Below are 22,336 nucleotides of genomic sequence, written 5' to 3' on the forward strand. Positions count from 1 at the left end.
GGCAGAGTGGACAGTGAGAGAGAGAGAGACAGAGAGAAAGGTCTTCCTTTGCCGTTGGTTCACTCTCCAATGGCCGCCGCGGCCAGCGCACTGCGGCCGGCGCACCGCACTGATCCGATGGCAGGAGCCAGGTGCTTCTCCTGGTCTCCCATGGGGTGCAGGGCCCAAACACTTGGGCCATCCTCCACTGCACTCCCAGGCCACAGCAGAGAGCTGGCCTGGAAGAGGGGCAACCGGGACAGAATCCGGCGCCCCGACCGGGACTAGAACCCGGTGTGCCGGCGCCACAAGGCGGAGGATTAGCCTAGTGAGCCGCGGCACCGGCCAGAAAACCCCATCTTAACATCAGCAGAGAAAAGTCCTTCCTATATGACTGTGTAAGGATCCATTGCATTATTTTAACTCTCATGCACATTACAGATAGAAATGAGATGAAAAACTCAAGTTGGACTATCTTGAATCTGATCACCGTTACAGCTGCTGTCCTTAACACAAATCCCCTTGAGAATTCAACAATCCAAAAAGGACTGGGGAAGAAGTACCACATTGTTAATATTTTTATCAATAACAGCTCATACTTCATAGAGGAAAATTCTTCGCAATAATTAGCACAATTTGAACCTTCAATCTGTAGGCCGGTGAATGTCATCCAAACTGGAAAAGCTAAAGAGAACACGGATGCCTTCCAGCGTTCCAGCCTCGCATGGCCTCGCCGTGAGACTTTTCCTCCTGGACTTGGAGCCTGCGAGTCTACACCTGCTTCCCTTTCGGAAAGGCTGACATTTCAGAAAGTCCCATTCATGCAGTGCAGGCCTGTTGGCTCCTGCTGCACGCCAGGTGCTATTCAAGGCACAAAGACTCCTCTTGGAGCTGGGGTTGTCACACTAATTGGGTCAGACTGGGCCAGTGACAGTGAGGAACTCCTTCCAGGAATCCCTAAGCAAAGCTTCCCTGCAGTCTTCCTCCATGGCGCTCCTGATTCTCTGCCCCCACCCCTCCCCTCACACCCGCCCCCACTGTGATGGCTTCTTCAGGAGGCTCCATGGAGAGATTCAGGGGAGGAAAACATGGCCTTCAGTTGCTAGAAACCATTTTGGGATGGATAGGGATAGGTTTTAGCTAAGGCAGGGCAGTAGGGTAGAGAAGGAAAGATAAATAAAAGGAAGGAAGAAGGAAGAGAGTCCGTAAGCGTGAAGGAGAGTCGGGTTCAGGCCAGACCCTAAAACCATACCTTGAATACAACTGACCGCGATGACCACCTTCGTAATAGTCAACCGCAGGTGCATGCTGCTGCCATGCCCCCAGCCTGGGCACGTGCTGGGGCCGCTGGGGACCTGCCCTGGGGTCCTGCTGTGGCTGGGGGCTCCCCTGGACGTCTTGCCATTGGGGAAGCCTCTCTCCGTTGTGCCAAGAGTGTGGAGCAGGCCGATGGTATCCGTCTCTCTGAAGTCCTCGCTCTGAGTCCGGCACTGGCGACCTGGGCCTTCCCCGAGATGGAGGGGGCCACTGAGGAACCCACGGCTCCATTCCTGCCCCTCTGAATTTCCCTTGGGTTTTGGGTCAGTTATGTAGGTATTTTAGCTTCCTGCAGACCAAACAGAAAAAGGAAAACTCAGCATTTTAAGCCTCTGAGCACACACGTGGTTGAATTGGTTCGATGAAAAGAGCAGTGATGGTCGTCAAAAATCGATCTAAAACCAACCAAATGGGCACCAGCCTAGAGAAGTCTAAAATCTCCAGCAGAAACGTGACCTTAATAACAGGCTAGACAATTATATTGATGTTGTTTTAAAAATTAGGAAGTACATATGGGATAGCAGATGTGGGAGACGGATAAAGGCAATAGATGCGGCTAAGGTGCTATAAGGAATCCCAATTACAGTTTCTTTATTTACTCCACCAGCAAATATTTATTTCACACCAACTATGGATGCCCCCACGGCGTCATAGAAATGGTACAGGGCCGGGCTGGCACTGTGGTGCCATGGGTTAGGTCACTGCTGTGACGTGGCTTCCTGTATCAGAGTACAGGTTCAAGTCCCAGCTGCTCTGCTTCTGATCCAGCTCCCTGCCACCCACGCAGGAGACCTGGATAGAGCCCTGGGCTCCTGGCTTTGGCGTGGACTAGCCCTGGCCAATGCGACAATTTGGAAAATGAACTAGCAGATGGAAGATCTCTCTCCCTTTCCTTTCCCCCACCCCTCTCTCTCTCTCTGTCATCTGTCTTTCAAATAAATTAACTAAATCTTAAAAACGACAGGGATAGAGCAGGCATTGGAGGGAGCTGGATCAGAGTTCAAATCCTAACTTTGCCACTTACCAGCTACAAGTGTCAGCCCTAGGTTTCCCACCTGTAATTTGGAGGCCGTTACTACCATCTGGCAGAGTCACAGAAAACATACGGGATAGAGTTTCTGGCTCCTGGCTTTGGCTTGGCCCAGCCCCAGCTGTTGTGGCCATTCAAGGAGTAAACCAGAAGATGGAAGATATCTCTCTCTCCCTCCCTCCCTCTCTCTCTCTCTCTCTCTCTTACTTCCTCTCTGTAACCCTAGCTTCTAAATAAATTAATCTTAGAGAGTGAGAAAGAGCCACTTTTGCTGAATCCTTACCTTAACCTTCTGCAAGAACTAGACCTGTGATGTGCCCATGCCTACCCCTCCTCCCAGCAAGCCAAGAAGATACACATTTGGAGTGGCTGACAGGAGGAAACAGGAAGCCAGGTCTCCGGGTTCTTCCTGGCTTGAGATTTTAAAACCTAAACATCTCTCTTGCATCACACTCACTGTCACCACTTGTTCCTCAAAATGGAAAATCACTCCTCTGCCCACAGCACCGAGGCGCACCTGCCCAGGGACAGCACACGTTGGCCCTGACTCCCCTCCACGGAGTCTCCTGTGACCCCAGCACCCTGGCCGCGTCCACTTCCACCTTTGTTCTTCCTTGGGAGCTATTTTAGGCTGCAAACGCTGATTGCATCCTTAACCAGCCCCACCTCCGAAGCTCCCAGCTTCATCTGAATATTCATATCAGACAAAAGGTCAAAGGGGTGTGTGTTTCGAAACCAGAATGTCACACGGCTCAAAGTCAAGGGGCCAGATCACAGCTCTGGGCCAGGAGCTGTGAGACAGCAGAATGGATGTGCCGAGCAGGGCACAGAGGGGCCTTCCACCTCTAAGTCAGTCACCGTTTGGGGGAAGACGGGCCTTCCCCTACACTACAGTCTGCTCACTTCCTCGAAAAAGCCAGGTGCAAAGAGAACGGTTGCCAGCGCCTCCCAGGAAAGCCAGGTGCCCCGGACACCGTGGAAGGGCCTTTGGTGACGGCCATGAAACATCAGCCTCTGACACAAAGGAAGCCGAGCAGGAACAGAGCCACTGTCACGTTGTCCCCAGAGCACTTCCCGGGGGGGGGGGGGGGGGGCAGCCCGTCCCCCAGCACAGAGCGCAGCACCCAAGCCCTTCACTAAGATCACATCATTCTGTTGCCAAGAGACATCCTCTCCAGGCAGCTGGAGCTCAGGTTACAATTAAGAACAGCACTGAAGATTCTCCAAGGGCCAGGATGACATCCACCGCACCAAATCCCAGGCATGAGCTCCCCTGGCCCCGGGCAGGGGCCATGCTGCCTTTCCTAACTACAGCGAAGCAAGCACAGTGCAAAACAGGGAAAGACGGGCACTCGCGCCCCACACACCTGCTCAGACGACTCCCACCTTCCTTCAGCGCTGCTCCAGGGAGCTGGCCCAGTACTGCCTCCGGGCCCCCGGGACACTGCCAAAGTCCAGGTGCCACATGTACCAGCTCACCTGGCCCTCACTTCCAGCCAGGTGCTGCTCTTTGCAACGGCCCGGCCTCCGTGCAGCTGATTCACTGGGACAAAGTGCAGGCCAGCTCCCTCGGCCGGGACGGCTCTGACTTGGTGTGTTTGCTCAGAACCCTGTCGGAGGCCGGTGCTTCTGTTTGCCTGGCCGCGGGCCGAGCCAGGTTCACTCTCAGGAGAAGGCAGCCAAAGCCCAACTGCCAACACGGAAGAGAGGCACGAGGGAGAGGAAGCCCCACGGGCCTGAAGCAGCACCCCCTCCGTAGTGTGCACTCCTGGCTCCGCCCCTGGCTGGCTCTGCCTCTCTGAGTCTCAGTTTCTCTTTCTTTAAAATGGGAATGCCAACACCCAGCTCAGGTGGGTCCTTATGAGGATCAAGTGTTGGTAATGTAACACATGGTACAGAAATAAGTATGCTAGGCCGGCGCCGTGGCTCAATAGGCTAATCCTCCACCTTGCGGCGCCGGCACACCGGGTTCTAGTCCCGGTCGGGGCGCCGGATTCTGTCCCGGTTGCCCCTCTTCCAGGCCAGCTCTCTGCTATGGCCAGGGAGTGCAGTGGAGGATGGCCCAAGTGCTTGGGCCCTGCACCCCATGGGAGACCAGGAAAAGCACCTGGATTCTGGCTCCTGCCATCGGATCAGCACAGTGCGCCGGCTGCAGCGGCGGCCATTGGAGGGTGAACCAACGGCAAAGGAAGACCTTTCTCTCTCTGTCTCTCTCTCTCACTGTCCACTCTGCCTGTCAAAAAAAAAAAAAAAAAGAAATAAGTATGCTTTGTAAATAAACAATGTTTTCTTTTCCAAAGATAGGCGCCAATACAGGCCACTGCCCAGCAAGGGGAGTGCTCGCGGGTGGGGAGGGACCCCGAGCTGCCTGGGTGGGTTTTCTCTTTCAGTTTCCTCTCCACTGGGCTCTGGGGGCGTTGTCAATTCTCTTATCCAGCTGGAGGACAGACTGAAAAGCCCAACGTTGAACTGAAGGCACTGAAATGGGTTCTGTTACAACAGAAACCTAATCTCTCGCGTTGGAAAAATACGTCTTTGGCCATTGTTAAGGTAATCGCGGAGAGGAGACACTGCCTGTCCTTTGAATTAATATTCTACGATTCAGCATTTGCTCTATAAAAATCCCAACTCTTACTTTCAACAAAGACTTGCTGAGTTCCTATGTGTCCCAGGACCTGACACACATCAGTATGAAAGACGCGGGGGCTGGCTCTGTGGTGCAGGACGTTAAGTCTCCACTTGCAGTGCCGGTATCCCAGATGAGCGCTGGTTCAAGTCCTGGCTGCTCCACTTCTGCTCCAGCTCCCTGCTAATGCGACTGGGAAAGCAGCAGAAGATGGCCCAAGTGCTTGGGCCTCTGCACCCATGTGGGAGACCAGGAAGAGGCTCCTGGCTCCTGGCTTTGGCCTCACCCAGCCACAGCCATTGTAGCCATTTGGGGAGTGAACCAGCAGATGGAAGATTCTCCTTCTGTCTCTCCCGCTTTTTCTGTAATTCTGCCTTTTAAGTAAATAAAATAATCTTTTTTAAAAAAAAATCTTAAATACACAGACCCTGCATTATCTCTTTTTTTAAAAGATTTATTTATTTATTTGAAAGAACTACAGAGAGAGAGGGAGAGACAGAGAAATCTTCCATCTGCTGAGTCACTCCCCAAATGACCACAACAACAGAGGCCATCTTCCACTGCTTTCCAAGGTGTGTTAACAGGGAGCTGTATTGGAAGTGGGGCAGCCGGGACTCGAGCCAGTGTCCAAATTAGCCAGTCAAGGAAAGCCACCACTTTTGGGTCTCGTGCTTGGGTAGGGTCATGTTCTAAAGCTGTAAGATTTTCTCTCGGCTGATGCCTGGGACCTCACGGTTGACTGCGGGATGTTTTGGCTGTGGGTAATGCCTTCCTATCTCACCAATGCTCCATGAAGCGCGGCTCACGGCGGCTGCACCGTCATCTTCAATCCTCCCAAGGAAAGGCCGTGGAGAAGGACACGCACATGGCCAGCAGGAGTGAGAACCTGGAGGAAGACACAGCCCATACCCAGTTGTGTGTTCTGCTGTGTCACCCTTGGACGGTTATATGACATCACTCTTGCCCTTCACCCAGCTTCGCTCCTGGAATGGTAACTTTAGAAAGGACCCTAGAGCTATAGCAATCGGATGTTTTGATGATAAAACTAAAATTCAGAATTTAAAATGATCTGCCCAAGATCGCAAAGCTAACTAGAAGTTCCGTGAGGAATACAGATGGTGTGCTTTAGCTGTCTTGCATGGGATTTACAAGAGCTGTTATTAAATGTTCAGGAATTGGAGCCAGCGCTGTGGAATGGTGGGTTAGGCCTCTGCCTCATCCCACATGGGCACCAGTCAGAGTCCCGACGGCTCCACTTCTGATCCAGTTCCCTGCTGATGGCCTGGGAGAGCAGTGGAGGATGGCACCCATGTGGGGAACTCAGAGGAAGCTCCTGGCTCCTGGCTTCAGATCAGCCCAGCTCCAGCCATTGTGGCCATTTGGGGAGTGGACCAGTGGATGGAGGACCTCTGTCTCTCCCTCTCTGTAACTCTGCCTCTTGAATAAATCAATAAATCTTAAAAATAAATAAGTGTTCAGGAATTGTGCGCACTAGTTGTTAAGCCATGGGTAATCTGAAATCCACCATGGTGAGGGTACTTACACCACAGAAATGGCAAACGGTGCAGAGCACAGTGGTTGGTTGGTTGGTTGGTTGGTTGGTTTCAGAGTCAGTTTCCTAACCTACTTGCTTCAGACCCAAACTCTTAGTTCCTCACTTCTTGTTCCTTCGGTTGCAGCATTGTTGTTCCGTTACCAGCCTGCACTGAGCACCTCTGGTTTAAACATCTCTCTGTGTCCCTCAAAATACTTGTTTTGAGACATCCCAAAGCATCTCTAATTATCTCCAGAGTTATTAAGAAACTTTTCAAATACTCGCCAACCAAAATTAATTTTAATTAGCTTTAATTATTTTCATAGACATATGGCATACAGCAGTTATATGGGTCACAGAATAAAATAGATTGTGGTGGGATCTCACCACCCAGAGGGTTTGGGACCCCTCAGTCCCTCCCTTCCCCAGCCCCCATACCTAGAGTTACTAAGTCTTTCCACCTGACAGCTCAACGCCTCCTGGTTTCTAAACCAAATTCAACCAGCTTGACAGTATATGAGGAGCTCAATTCTCATCTTGCCACATTGTGTTCTGTTGCATCACCCTCGGATAATCCTGTAGGCTCCCTCATGCCCAAACAGCTGCAGTGTTCACAGAATCCCTGCCCCAAGTGCCCTGTCCTCATCCCACATTCCCGCTCTGCCTCCCGACTAGCCGCGGCATTGGTTCCCAGCAGCCTGCGAATCCATGTGAGTTCCTGGCCCAGTCCCTCTCCTCCTCCACAAATGCCCAACCACCGCCTAGGATCTTCCTTCAAACAGGAGAAACTTCCTGCTGTGGACTGAAAGTTTGTCCCCCCAGAATGCATACGTCCAAATTCCTAATTCTCAATTCAATGGTGTTAAGAATCGGGACTTTGGGGAGGTTGTTAGGTCACAAGAGTAGGGCCCTCATGAATGGCATTAGTGCCCACACAAAAAGACACAGATGGGTGCCGGCACCGTGGCTCACTTGGTTAATCCTCCGCCTGCGGCGCTGGCATCCCATGTGGGTGCCAGATTCTAGTCCCGGTTGCCCCTCTTCCAGTCCAGCTCTCTGCTGTGGCCTGGGAGGGCAGTGGAGGATGGCCCAGGTGCTTGGGCCCTGCACCCCATGGGAGACCAGGAAAAGCACCTGGCTCCTGGCTTCAGATCAGTGCAGCACACCAGCCCCGTAGCAGCCATTTGGGGGTGAACCAATGGAAGGAAGACCATTATCTCTATCTCTGTCTCTCACTGTCTAATTCTGCCTGTCTAATAAAAAGAAAAAAAAAGACCCAGAACTCGCTCTCTCTCTCTTTCTTCTCCTCTCTCCCTTTCCTCCCCTCCCTGTGGTGGAATGAGAAGGTGAGAAGGTCATGAATGTGGTGGAATGAGAAGGTGAAAAGGTCATGCCAAGATGGCTGCTGACAACAGAAACTGCCTGGCAACAGGCCGTGATTGGATGGCTTCGGAAACCACATGACAACAGAGCCTGACTGACAACAGGCTGTGATTGGATGGTTTCAGAAACTGCCTGGCAACAGAGCCTAACTGGCAGCAGGCTGTGATTGGATGGCTTTGGAAACTGCCTGGCAACAGGCTGTGATTGGTTAGGGCATAGACTGCCCCTTGACCAGATTGGCTGCCTTGGCTATATAAGCAGCTGTAGCAACTGAGATAAACGAGTCTGTGGGCTGCTCACCTCTAGCCTGCTTTCTCCCGGCTCCCGGGGTCTGTGTGGTGACTCTGTGTCTCTCGCCTCCACCATGCTCCTCCTCTCAGAAACAAATCCACAGCAACACCTCCCCTCCGCTCACCTCCTTTCTCCTCCCCTCCCCTTCCCTCCTCCCCCTCCTCCCCTTCCCTGCCCTCTCCTCCCCTCCCTTCCCCCCTCTTCTCCTCCCCTTCTCTCCTCTCCCCTCCCCTCCTCTCCTCTCCCCTCCCCTCCTCTCCACCATGTAAGAATACAGCAGAAGAAAGCCATCTACAAACCAGGCAGCGAGCCCCATTCAGATACCAGATCCCACAGCACCTTGATTTGCATTTCCCAGCCTCCAGAGTGTATGAAGTAAAGGTCTGTGGTGTAAGGCACCCAGTCTATGGTTTTCTGTTATGGCAGCCTGGACAAAGACATTGCCTTCATTTGACATCTAACAAAAATTGTATCACTGCCCAATCTTTAGCCAGTAGGTTAATGCTGGTGGATATGAACACTCACTAAGATCCAGGCAGGTTGGCCGTGAGTCCTTGAGCACTGCCCTGTGATGCCTGGCTACTCTTGCAAGGGACACATCAGCAGAGGAGATATCCTGGGGCTTGACCCAATTCCTTTACTGAAAGTAAAGATTTAGACAATAAACTGAGAAGCTCTGCATCAATGTGTTGGCAGTAGTTCCAACTCCTGCACAATGCAGCTTTGGGGGATTTTAGTTTTCTCTTCTTGCTTGTTCACCTTTTCTAACTTTTCAACAATTATAAATTATGCTAAAGGACAAAATCAACTAACATTACTTTTTAATGTCGATTTACTTTTACTTACTTGAAAGGCAGAGACAGAGAAAGAGAGAGATCTTGCATCTGCTGTCTCACTCCCCAAATGCCTGTGGCATCCAGGACTGTGTCAGGCTGAAGCCAAGAATTCCACTTGGGTCTTGCACATGGGTGACACAGACACAAATACTTGACCATCATCTCATACCTCTCAGGGTGTGCATTAGCAAGAAGCTGGATGAGAAGTAGGGTCAGAATTCAGTTTTAGGCACTGCTATATGGGTTGCAGCCTCCCAAGCAGTGGCTTCACCCGCTATGCCATAGTACCCATCCCAACTAACATTATTTCTTAGAAAGATTTTATTTAATAAATATAAATTGCAGAGGTACAGCTTTTGGAATATAGCGGTTCTTCCTCTATACCCATCCTCCCACCCCCACTCCCGTCCCACCTCTTACTCCCTCTCCCACCCCATTTTTCATTAAGATTCACTTTTGATTATATACAGAAGATCAGCTTTATACTAAGTAAGGCTTTCAAAAGTTTGCACCCACTCAGACACACAAAGTATAGAGTACTGTTTGAAGACAAGTTTTACCATTAATTCTCATAGTGCAACTCATTAAGGACAGAGGTCCTATGTGGGGAGTAAGTGCACAGTGACTCCTGTTGTTGATTTAACAAACTAATGTTGGTTTTTTAATCAATAGTATATCTAAGTATGTTGTCACATCAATAATTAATTAGGCATCCAGTTGATAATATGGGGTAGTGACTCCCCAAAGCTTTCAATACTAATTAACTATTCTGGGTAGAGTTCAAATCATTCATTCATGAAGCCAGGTTTATTGAACACCTACTCTGCCCAGCATTATCACATGCAGTGGGATACAAGGATAGCATACAATCCTAGCCCTAAAGAATCACCCAATCCAGTGGACCAAAAGACACTGGAATCGCACTCACAGTTCCAACGGGGAGATCGCTGATTCACGGCGGAAGGAAGCGCAGGGGAGATCACTGATTCACGGTGGAAGGAAGCGCAGGGGAAAGCACAAGACTAGAATGGGGAGGCTGCTGCTCAAGACAAGACTGTTCCACGGATCAAGCCAGACAGATGAACGCCTGAGCCACAGCAGCAGCTGCGGGAGGTAGGATAGAGGGATGGACGGATGGACGGACGGACAGAGGGATGGATGATGATGATAGATAGATAGATAGATAGAGATGATAGAGATAGATGGGTTGATGATATAGACAGATGATAGATGATCAGTAGATAGAAAGATACACACACATATACATGCATGTATATGTAAACATATGTACTTATAAAATAGAATAAATACTATTTTATACTCTGTTAACTCTAGAAAAGGAGGCAGAAGGGAAGTCAAAGGCAATTCCAAACGTCCAGACGGTAGGGATGAAACCACGCTGCCTTTTCTAGGGTTAGGAATCCTGGGAAAGGAGCCAGTGTGGTGGAGAAGATGGTGAAGTCAATTTGGGACCTCTGGGACATACACATAACTATGGCCACTAAGTAGTTGGCTACAACTGTCCAGAGCTCTGAGAAGAAAAATGTGATGGCCAAAGCCGCTGACAACATTTACCCCCCACTATGAGAAAGGGGCTCCTTGTCCTCAGAGAAAGGGGTGAAGGAGGTGAAGACGGGCAGGGGTGAGGCCTGAGAATTCTCTGCCTTCTACTGACTCCCTCCAGGGCAAGCACTTGCTAAGAGAAACTCGGTGAAGTTAGGTACGGCCAGCATGGAAAGTGGGAGTGGACTCTCAGTCAGCAGGTGTCTTCTTTGCACACTGAGACTGACTTTAAACAACGCAGAGACATTGACCTTCCGTGCTCTGTGTGTGCGAGGTCTGCAGTGTCTACAACAGTGCCAGACCTCCTCTCTGAAAGAAGGCAGCCTGGGGCTTTCCTCCTGCGACACATGGGGTCAGCACTGTGGCACAGCAGGTTAACACCCTGGCCTGCAGCACCAGCATCCCATATGGGCGCTGGTTCAAGATCCAGCTGTTCCACTGCCTATCCAGCTCTCTGCTATGGCCTGGGAAAGCAGCAGAAGATGGCCCAAGTCCTGGCTGGGCCCCTGCACCTACGTGGGAGACTCAGAGCCGGCTCCTGGCTTCGGATGGGCACAGCTCTGGCCGTTGTGGCCAATTGGGGATTGAACCAGCGGATGGAAGACCTCTCTCTCTCTGCCTCTCCTCTCTCTGTGTAACTCTGACTTTCAAATAAATTAATAAATCTTTAAAAAAAAAAAAGGATGTCTGCCATATGGGACATAAATGAGACAGAAGACACAAACTCTCTGCCTACCTTATTAAACTGAGGTCCCTAACTATACCTTCAAGATGCACTCCAACAGGACAGAGAAAGGAAAGCATTAAATCAAGGTAATCATCATAAATTGAGTCAACATAGGGAGGGCTGGCTACTCTGCACACACCTGATGCACGGGGGCTCTGCCAGCCGCAGGCCTGGCCCATCTCTGCCTCCAAGTGAGTCAAGGGCTGGAGGTTAAGTGCACGGCGGTCACTGAAGTCCCACAACGCCGCCCCCTGGAGCCATCCTCGGGGATCTGCAACTTGCGGCTTCAGGCAGGGATCGGGCACCGGTGGTCTGACCCCTCCCTTCAGGGGAGCGGTGGCGGGCTCTACGAGGCAGGGCAGCACGCCCTGGACGGCAGTGCCAGTCATGAGGAGGAGGAGTGCCAGGAAAACAGTACCTGTGCCAGAGACAATCAGCCTGGCACAGCACCGGAAGCCACCAGTGCCGGTTCTGCAATTGCTACTCTAGCCTCAGCCTTCAGAATGGAGAATTTAAGCCCAGTGCAAGTTTCCTTTGGGACCAAAAGGCTACTGACCTGGCTGCCTGCAGATCTGCCCACTTCCCACCTCTGCCACCAAGACACAAGACAGACACCATTCAAGAAGAAGGGCTCCGGCGTCCCCACGAGCCCTGGCCTGGCAGCAGCAGCCCTGCCTTCCGTCTCGGACAGCCCCTGAGTCAGGAGGAGCAGAGCCGCAGACGGCTGCTGCTATGACTTCCGACTCCTCATCCAGCTCCGCCAGGCAGAGGTGACTCACACGCCCCCGGAATGAGATGAAGGACAGCAGTGTGCTTGGAGCCCTCTCCCAGTGCACAACAGCGGGATGCAAGTTCCCCCGGAGGAGCAATGAACTTGGAGGCTGGGTATGAATCCCAGCCTCCCCATCAGCTGGCTGTGTGACCTTACGGAAGTTCTCTTGTGTCTCCTTTGCTTCATCTGTGAAATAGGGATAACAATGGAACCTTCTACTTCAAACTTATTGCAAGGGCAAACCCAGATTTAAAATCGACAAACTACTTGGCCTATAATAACTGCTCAATAAATGTCAGTGGCCATGTTCCTGGAAATACAGCCAAGCGCTTACAAGGTATTCTGCGCCAGTATCAGTAAGGGATTGACTGGGCAACCCACGACTCCACTTGACACATAATCCAGTGCCACCATCAGCCAGGAAAACCAGGGGAAACTGGGTCACAGGACTACACAGGGAGAGAAAAGCAATGACTTAGGGCAGGTGCTCAGCCTAGTGGGCTCCAGTTCAGACACCCATGTACCGAACCAGAGAACCTGGTTTCAATTGCTGTCTCTGGCTCCTGGTTCCAGCTTGCTGCTAATGTAGACCCGGGAAGGCAGTGGTGATGGGTCAAGTAATCGGGTTCCTGCCACCCACATGGAGACCTCAATTCAGTCCTCAGTCCCTGGTTCTGACCCAGCTCAGTCCCATCCCTTGCGGACATCTGGAGAGTAAACCAGTGGACGGGAACTCTTTGTCTCTCTGCCTCTCAAGTAAAAACTAATAATAGCGATAATAGTAATAATAATAACTTCAAAGAATGATTGAGAACATCAGAATTAGGAAGGCTAAGATAGCATAGCCTAATGCTTTCTTCTCACCTTGGAATACTTGCAGCCCCAGGACAAGGCAGGTCACCACTGGACAAGCAGCAATGTTCTTTTATAAGCTAATTCTCATAAGGTTTCCGGAAGATCTTTATTTGAGAGGCAGGGAGAGAGAAAGACAAAAATCTCTCACCTGCTGGTTCACCCTCCAAATGCCCACAATGACCAGGACAAAGCCAGGAGTCAGGAACTCCATCCGGGTCTCCCACACACTGGCAGGAACCCAACTACTTAAGCCATCACCTGTTGCCTCCCAAGGTACAAGTTAGCAGGAAGCTAGGATTGGAAGTGGAGCTGGGGCTTGACCCCAGGCACTCCAATATGGCATAGAGATATCCCAAGCAACAGCTTATTTAATTTAATTTGAACAAACACATATTTTGGAGTGAAATTCAAATCTGCCTTAGCTTCTTATTTCGGAACAGTTTTAAATTCACAAAACAAAATTTTTGAAGTGGTACAAAGAGTTCCCATCTACCCCCCACTGCGCTCATTTTTTAAAATGAAGCCTAAGACTTCAGAGAATGTCCCCACTTGCCACAGGACGGATGCACACACACACACACACACACCCTGCACCCCCAGACGTCACTCCCCATCATTCAGTGGCAGAGTTTGAGAGACACATTGTGAACACCAGCAGGCATTCAGACACTCAGCGATGGGCTGCAAAGAATCTTGGAAAGAATCCACCCTGCAGGTGAAGCAGTGGCTGAGCCAGCAAGACGGAAGCCAAGGCCTTGTGTGCGTTTGGCTTTCCTTCACAGACCCCCACGCAGCACTTCAGGCTCTCTGCTGAAAGATAAAACCCTCTATTATGTAAGACTCTACGGGTCCCTCAGGAGTCCAGGGACTCGCAGCTGACCTGGGACGGAGACTGTTTGTTCTGAGTGAGGCTAGGTGCTCAGACACCTTAGCGGAACACCCACCCTGGTATTTCAGGGTCAAGCTGTCCTTCCCTTAGGATAACACACATAAGTGCCCCAGACTCTCACATCAACTCTTCGAGCTGCAGAACAACCCTCGGCACCAGCCCCTCCTCTCCAGGGTGCGCAGTCTCCATCTTGTTTATGCTTCCATATAAAATTTCCCTCCCTTAATCATTTTGGGGACTAGCAAAAGCCCAGGGGAAAGAAAAACAGAAATTGAAACCTGGATTGAGTTTTAGCAGTGCTATTCCCTAGCCACGTGCCTTTGGAAAAAATTACCCGCTCTCTCCGAGCCACAGACGCCACAGCTTTAAAATGAAATCTGCAGAGTACCTCTTGGGAATGTGATGTGGTTGAAATGAGATGAGGTAGGAGAAACCCCAGCAGAAGTGCCTGATCCTGGAGGAGTGGGTTTTCAGTACATCACTGGCCTTATTTCTCAAGTCCCTTTCATTTTCTTCAAGGTGGGATGAGCTGCCCTCTCTATTAGGCTAATGCGTACAGAGGCCAAGAGTTCAGACTTTGCTGTTGGAACTGGATGGGAGTCCCAACGCCTCTGCAGATCAGCCGTGAGCCATCGAGCAAGTTATTTGTCCTCGCCAGTCCAGCACCGCCCTTTGTTAAAGGTGCACATGGGGACAGATACCTTCCCGAGGTGGTTGTTGGATGAAAGAGATAATGCGCTGTTCGTGGCAGAGTGTGGACACTCATTAACAATTTGATAAATAAATAAATGGGTGACCTAGGAAAAGCACTGGGCACACAGGCTGCAGGTAGTCAGTGTTCAACACAAATAGCTGTTGTCACTGCTGTCTAAAAGAGCTGTGATGGGACCAGCCCTGTGGTGCAGTGGATTAAAGCCCTGGCCTGCAGTGCTGGCATCCCATATGGGCACCAGTTCCAGTCCCAGCTGCTCCACTCCTATCCAGCTCCCTGCTAATGTGCCTGGGAAGGCATCAGAGGATGTCCCAAGTGCATGGGCCCCTGCACCCACGTGGGAGGCCCAGAAGAAGCTCCAGCTCCTGGCTTTGGATCAGTTTGGCTCCAGCCATTGAGGCCTTTTGGGGAGTGAACCAGCAGATGGAAGACCTCTCTGTCTCTCTCACTGTCTCTACCTTTCTCTGTAACTCTTTCAAATAAATAAAAATAAATCTTAAATAAATAAATAAATAAATAAAAGAGCCGTGCAGAAGACCTACTTGCTAGGTTGTTCAGGGTTCATGTTCTTGTTTACCTCTTACCACATCAGCTCATCCTTAACTTTGACCTCAGCTGCTCTCCATTACCGGCGTAAATCTAATCCGACACTCTCGTTCTCCGTTTTCATTCTGCCCTCTCTCTCATTACAGTCATCCACCGCGTTCCCAGCTTGTGTCCCCCACAGACGCCTGCCCCTCGCTCACGGCGCTCATTACCCAGCGGCATCAACAGAGAGTCTGTCCCTGTAACAGGCAATAAAAGCAAGAGCAGAAAGGGTAAGGGACATCACCAAACTCACACTGTGTGCCAGGGTCAGTCACCAGTGGAGCAAAATCCATCACAGGACCTCTAGTTCAATGCCCTTGCTAAGAAAAGCATACTGCTTAGTAATAGCCATGTACGTATTTAACACAAAAATGCAATTATTTCAAAACCCATTCCGTGTGAATATAGTGACTGCCACCTTTAAGGTTACCATCTCTTTGAAGGAAAAAAGTTCATTCAACCTGATGATGGAGAGAATGAACAGAGAGAGATTTAATTATAGTAGCAAAAACTCGAAGACTATTTTCTGTATTTTCTCCTTGTCCCATTTGTCAGCCAATAAAGGCTCATCCCACTTCGCGGTGTTCTGCTCCTCTGCCCACTGTTCCACGTTCAGAAATAGCCCAAGTGTGCGCACAGTGTGGTGCATCCCCGTGTTGAGTGGCACTCGCACCCCTTGTTCTCTCAGTCTGGAAGAAGTGGCAGCAGATATAGCGAAGTTCCCAGGAGTGCTGCTCCAATGCTGAATTTAGCACATCAGGACAAATTCCATTAAGACGCTGAAACACAAAGTTCAAACCTCAGGTTCTGGAGGACATGGAAGGACATGACAAGAAGACGGAGATGTTACTCTCAGCACACACGGCTCGGTCATCACAGGGAGCTACCAGTGTTTGCCGTTTGCTGGGAGCGTCCCATCGATGCATGTTGCAGACTCTGCCTGCCAAGTAAACACTCCCTGCCACTCCCACCACTGCTTCTGCTACGTGGTTTCTTTAAAAAAATATATTTATTTATCTCTTTCAAAGTCAGAGTTACACAGAGAGAAGGTGAGGCAGAGAGAGAGAGAGGTCTTCCATCTGCTGGTTCACTCCCCAGTTGTCCGCAACGGCCAGAGCTGTACCAATCTGAAGCCAGGAGCTTCTTCTGGGTCTCCCATGTGGGTACAGGGGCCCAAGGACTTGTGCCATCCTCTACTGCTTTCCCAGGCCATAGCAGAGAGCTGCATTGGAAGTGGAGCAGCCAGTACTCGAACCAGTGCCCATAGGGGATGCTGGCACCGCAGGCAGCGGCTTCACCTGCTACACCACAGCGGGGGCCCTGTTACGCGGTTTCTAAGCAAGCTTGCTAACGGTGTGCCCTTCTCCACCAAAGATGCAATGCTTTATATGCCCCATGACATCATGCCGTGACGGCACCATGTGCTAATGCTGGTCCAGATGCCACTCACTAAACAAACGATGTCACTAGGACAGGTATAACTTCACCCCTGGCAGGATGAAAAACAGTTTTCCTCATTTAACAATATTTTAGACAAATATTAATTCATTAGTCATTGTGATAAAAGGGGAGGGGTTTCTCCCAAATAAACTGGCTCTCCATAGCTCCTCTAATAACACTGGTCTAAGCCCTAGCACTGTATGTATGGAACTCAAAGCAACTCATCTTCCTACTTACAATTCCAGTTTAGCAGTGGGACACTGGGGGCCGGTGCTGTGGCACAGAGGGCTGGCCAGTCACCTACGATGCTGGCTTCTGATATGAGTTCCAATCCCAGTCCCGGCTGTTCCACTCTGATCCAGCTCCCTGCTAGGTTCCTGGGAAAGCAGCAGAAGCCCCAGGTACTTGGGCCCCTCCCACCCAGATGGAGTTCTGGACTCCTGGCTTTGACCTGGCCCAGCCCTGTCCATTGCAGGAATTTGGGGAGTGGACCAGCAAATCTAAGATCTCTCTCTCTCTCTCTCTCTCTCTCTCTCTCTCTCATGCTGCCTTTCAAATAAATCTTTTAAAAAAAAAAAGTGGAACACTGAGTACTTTGTTCACTGTGCATTTATTGAGTCCTACTGTGTTCCAAGTATCATTTTATTTATTAAAAGTTCAGGCCACACTAAGAGAACAAGGTGAACTTGTTCCTTGTCTTCCTATTGGGCACACAGACAAGGTGAAATGCAATGTCAAGGATATGTGCCAGGAGAGAGTGACAGTAAGAAGCAGACGGGACGGACAGCGCAGCCGTCAGCCCTAGGCAGAGAGGGCTGCCCAGCAGAAAAGCGGTCTCCATGGAAGCTGGAAGCAGGGAAGGAGAACTAGAGAGAATGAGTTCTTCGCTGGATGGAGATGCAAGGAAGCCCTAGTGTATACAGAGCGTCCGCTGTGGGTTTTACATTCAGTGGGGCTTGAGCCTAGAATGCAAAGACCCGTGTTGAGAGTTGAGACTGAAGAGCCAGTCCCAGCTGCCTGGACCAGCCAAAGAGAGGAGAGTGTGGCCCCAGCTCTCCCCACACCTAGGCTGTGTGCACCCCGATGATGGACGTCTGCTGTGTCTGCCACCCAGCATCATGTTCTCTGGCTTCTAGTGATAAACACTGATTTTCTTTTCTTCTCTCTCTTTTTTTTTTTTTTTTTTTTTTTTTTTTTTTTTTTTTTTGACAGGCAGAGTGGACAGTGAGAGAGAGAGACAGAGAGAAAGGTCTTCCTTTGCCGTTGGTTCATCCTCCAATGGCCGCCGTGCTGAGACCGGCACACCACGCTGATCCGATGGCAGGAGCCGGGAGCCAGGTGCTTCTCCTGGTCTCCCATGGGGTGCAGGGCCCAAGCACTTGGGCCATCCTCCACTGCACTCCCTGGCCACAGCAGAGAGCTGGCCTGGAAGAGGGGCAACCGGGACAAAATCCGGCGCCCCGACCAGGACTAGAACCCGGTGTTCCGGCGCCGCAAGGCGGAGGATTAGCCAAGTGAGCCGCGGTGCCGGCCCAACACTGATTTTCCTTTGATGAACTTCCTTGCTTCCTTCAACCTTGCATCTCTCTGTCTGTGATTAGTTCAGTAGTCAGCACATGTCCAGAGATGGGTCCACGAAGCATGCACCCAAAATTCGTGCTCGAACTACTGAGAAAGAAGGGTGCCTTTCTTCCAGGGGCTCGGTTGAGATAATAGAACATTAGCCAGGAGCTGCAGGCAGCCATCTGTCCATCATTTGTTCCATTTAGTAGTAATTTATTGAATAACTATTATGTGCCTTAGGCTATTGTGTTAGAGAGATCTCATTTTCTCTCTTTCTCTCTCTGCCTTTCAAATAAATAAGACTAAATAAGTGAATAACATTGCTGAAAAGCATTAGGAACACACAAACAAAAATTCAAAGATGTGATTCTATTCCTTAGATTTTCACTATCAACTGGAGAGGCAAATAAAATAAATAGTGACTTCAATAAAATGTAAGTGTCAGGGTAGAAGTTATATAGATTATATATATATATATATACACACACATATATATACATATATACACATATATATTTTTAAGGATTTGATTTATTTGTTTGAAAGGCAGAGTGACAGAGAGAGATGGAGAGACAGAGAGAAGGAAATCTTCCATGTGCTGGTTCACGCCTAAGTAACCACAAAGGCCAAGGGCAGATCAAAGCCAGAAGCCTGGAATTCTTCCCATATGTGGGGCAGGGGCCCAAGCACTTGGGCCATCTCCCACTGCCTCCGTAGCTGCATTGCTTGGGATGTGGATTAGCAGAGTGTCCAGGACTCGAACCGGCACTCTGACTTGGGATGCCAGTGTCACAGGCAGCGGCTTAACCCACTGCACCACAACACCAGCCCACACAGATCATATCTGGGCATGGGAGGAATCCCAGGGCTGCTCAGGGACAGCCATGCATAGAAGGCTCCCTGGGGGAGAAAGCACTCCTGGAATCTTAACAGAGGCCTTAACCAAGTGACTTAGGGAAGGGGCGGGTCAGAGAGAGCCAGTAACTCCAGAAACACAGCAGGAGGCTCAGCAGGCAGGCTCTGGGGACCCAGCATATTCAACCATCCAGGAACGAGGGCAAGAGGAGGTGAGATGGTCAAGCTGGGGCAGATGTGTACAGGCCTTGGATCTCCGCTGAAGACCACAAGGAACTCCTGAAAGATTCAAAGCCAGTGGATGACATCACCACGTTGGCATCTTGGAAACCAGGCAAGGCACGATATAGGTAACGGTTGGGGGTATGCCTGCCGGCAGGGTGAGCCTTCGTCCTCAAGACAGTGCAGGCCAAACTGAGGCACTGGTGCAGGGGACAGGTGAGCACAGGTGAGCATGTCGGATTCAAGAGAAGGCAAGGAAGCACAAGGAAGAAGATCTTGGAGCTTCCGCAGCCGGAACAGGTGGCTGGGGGTGGTGATGTTCCTGATGGAGACAGGCATTCATTCTAAAGGAAAGTAAGGAAAGGGTCGCAGCCTCTGGGCTACACGTGGGTGCAGTGTCTGCAGGATAGCGCACAGGGGGATCCGAAAGCAGCAACCGTGAGTCAGGATCTCTCCAGAAAAGTCTGCAGATACTCAGCGCCTGTGGTGGGCGGGGTGCGCTCGTTTATCCAGCGCTTCGTTGCTGAAGACGAGTGAGGGCTTCAACCCGGGAGTTATCAGTACACGGGTCATAACTTCCTGCATAGGCGTGTGTGTGTCAAGCCTGACAGGGACTTCCAAAGAAGATAACTGCATGAGGGAAAATGCAGAGAAAGAAGGAAGAGTGAGAAGGCGGAGTTGTAGCAGCATCAGGGAGCCAGAGAGAACCAAATACTGGAAGAATTGGAAAGTGTCTACAAGGGGCCAGCGCTATGGTGCAGTTCATCAAAGCCCTGGCCTGCAGCACCAGCATCCCAAATGGGTCCAGTTCAAGTTCTGGTTGCGCCACTTCTGATCCAGCTCCCTGCTAGTGCACCTGGGAAAGCAGCAGAAGATGGCCAAGTCCTTGGGCCCCTGCACCCACGTGGGTGACCCGGAAGAAGCTCCAGGCTCCTGTCTTTAGCCTGGCTCAGCTTCAGCCATGCAGCCATTTGGAGAATGAACCAGCAGATGACCTCTTTTACTGTCTGTCCTCCTCTCTCTCTGTAACTGTGCCTTTCAAATAAATAAATAAACCTTTTTTAAAAAAATATCTACCGGATTCCATAGGGGTAGGGATCATCGGAAAAGGAAGAGAGCCACAGGAGGGATGGGGCTGGGTCTCGGGCCGGTTGATTGGAACAAAATAGGATACACGGGAACACGCTTTTCCCATGGTAGAAAAAGAGTAAAGAGAGGCTGAAGACACAGGGGGAATCCAGGAATTGAGTGATGACCATGGCGGCCTGAGGAGGAGAGTCCAGGGGAAGAAGTGGTCCCAGGTCGGGAAGTGCACCCCTGACTGTGGGAAGGGAGGGAGGCCGCGAGCGAGGTAACACTGTCGGTGTAGATAGGTATTTTGAGCAAAGTTAGGCAAGATGGACGGGAAGTGTATATCCTAAGGATGTTTTAAAAATCTATTTTATCCACCATTCTGCGTAAACACGTTAGGAGACTCCCACACTTCCAAGTCACAAATGGCTGAGCTGCCGGCGAAGAGCTGCAGGAAGCTGGGACCCGCCGCAGGCGCCAATGGCGATGTTTCCTGTTCTGTTTGAAACCGCAGCCTGGCTTATTCCTCGACTCAGTTGAAGTTCTTTCCAGCCATAATCCTGTGGGTCACTTATTTCAAGCAATTTCCTTTTCCTTAGTGTCAAGCTATTGTCTTTGTCCCTCAAAAGACAGCAACAGGGGTGGGCACTGAGCCTAGCAGCTAAGACGCCTGTGTCCCACATTGGTGCCTGGTTCAGATCCCAGCCCCAGCTCCTGACTCCAGCCTCCTGCTAATGCAGACCCTAGGGGCAGCGCCGGTGGCTCCAGGTTTCTAACACCCATGTGGAAGGCCTGGACTGAGTTTCCAGCTCCTGGTTTCAGCCTGGCCCAGGGCCAATGTGGACATTTGGAGAGGGAACCAGCAGATGGAATCTCTCTCTCTCTCTCTCTCTCTCTCTCTCTCTCTCCCCATCTCTCCCTCCCTCTCTTTCTCCCTCCCTCCTCTCCTCTTCAAATGAAAACAAAAAGTCAGCAGCAGTTGGAAAGGTACTTGTCCCAATAAACAGCCATTTGAAAACAGAAACTCAGATATTTAAGACGAGTCTGTGCAGAATCTCTGCCTTTAGGAATCTTTTTTGGGGGGACCGACTGTAGCAGGTAAAGCTGCAGCCTGCGACACCAGCATCCCACATGGGCACCTGTTCCTGTCCCGGCTTCGCTTCTGCTCCAGCTCCCTGCTGGGAAAGCAGCAGAGGATAGCACAAGTGCTTGGGCCCCTGCACCCACGTGGGAGACCCGGATGAAGCTCCTGGCTCAAGGCTTCTGCCTGGCCCAGCCCTGGCAGTTGTAGCCACTTAAGGAGTGAACCAGCAGAACGGGAAGACCTCTCTCTCTCTCTCTCTCTCTCTCTCTCTAACTCTGCCTTTCAAATAAATAAATAAATCTTGAAAAAAAAATCTTTCTTGAAAGCAAACTTTCACCCTGTCAGTACCACACCACGCGTGGGCCCACCCAGGATCCTTCAGGTACATGTTACAGGATCTGATGAGTCCCGGCTAGTGCCCTGTGAGATCCATTTCATACGGGAAGCACCAGGCCCTGATTTGACGGGAAGCCAGACAGTGCTGGGGGAGAAGCTGTTCAGCAGGAGGAAGTCACCCTAGGTGAGGAGCCAAGGACTGAAGAGCTTTATCCACCCCAGTGCACTCATTTTACAGACATAAACCGAAACCCACGGAGCCATATGGTTCCCTGGAACGATGCCAGGACCTGTCCACATCTCCCCACTCCCAGCCTGTGCTCATCTCTCCTCTCCTAACACCTGTTCTCCTGTTGGCAGAAGATTCCCCAGGGGGACAACTTCTCCCTCTCGATCCCTTAGGTACCCCCACTTAGGTGGCCATAAAAATGTCTGTCTGTTGATAAGTCCATCACACTCAGAGTGGGTCACTACTGGTCCTGTGCGAGAGCTGAATTTTATGGTAAAAAGTCTCAACAGAAAGACAAAAAAAAAAAAAACAAAAACAGTTACCAACCCATAAACACGTGGTGGATGAGCTCTGAAAACATTCTGAACGTGACTTCCAGCCTAGATGCCTTGGGAACAGCAGCCACGGAGCCATCTCCTGCTAACGGGACCGGT

At 50.7% G+C, this 22,336-nt stretch overlaps 1 protein-coding gene across 5 annotated transcripts in view; it reads right to left on the minus strand.

Moving 5' to 3' along the window:
* SEC16B (SEC16 homolog B, endoplasmic reticulum export factor) overlaps window positions 1–22,336 on the minus strand; it is a 72,290-nt gene that overhangs the window by 49,319 nt on the left and 635 nt on the right. The window contains exons 1-2 of one of the 5 annotated variants that reach the window (XM_089336604.1): window positions 3,694–4,041; window positions 1,232–1,585 (exon numbers count right to left, since the gene is read on the minus strand). In XM_089336604.1, the coding sequence (XP_089192730.1) occupies window positions 1,232–1,527 (296 nt within the window). In that variant the 5' untranslated portion in view covers window positions 1,528–1,585; window positions 3,694–4,041. 5 annotated transcript variants of the gene reach the window in all.

Source organism: Oryctolagus cuniculus, chromosome 7 (assembly GCF_051225735.1).
Source record: "Oryctolagus cuniculus isolate XC-2025 breed Fujian yellow rabbit chromosome 7, ASM5122573v1, whole genome shotgun sequence".
In the NCBI taxonomy this organism is placed as follows: domain Eukaryota; kingdom Metazoa; phylum Chordata; class Mammalia; order Lagomorpha; family Leporidae; genus Oryctolagus; species Oryctolagus cuniculus.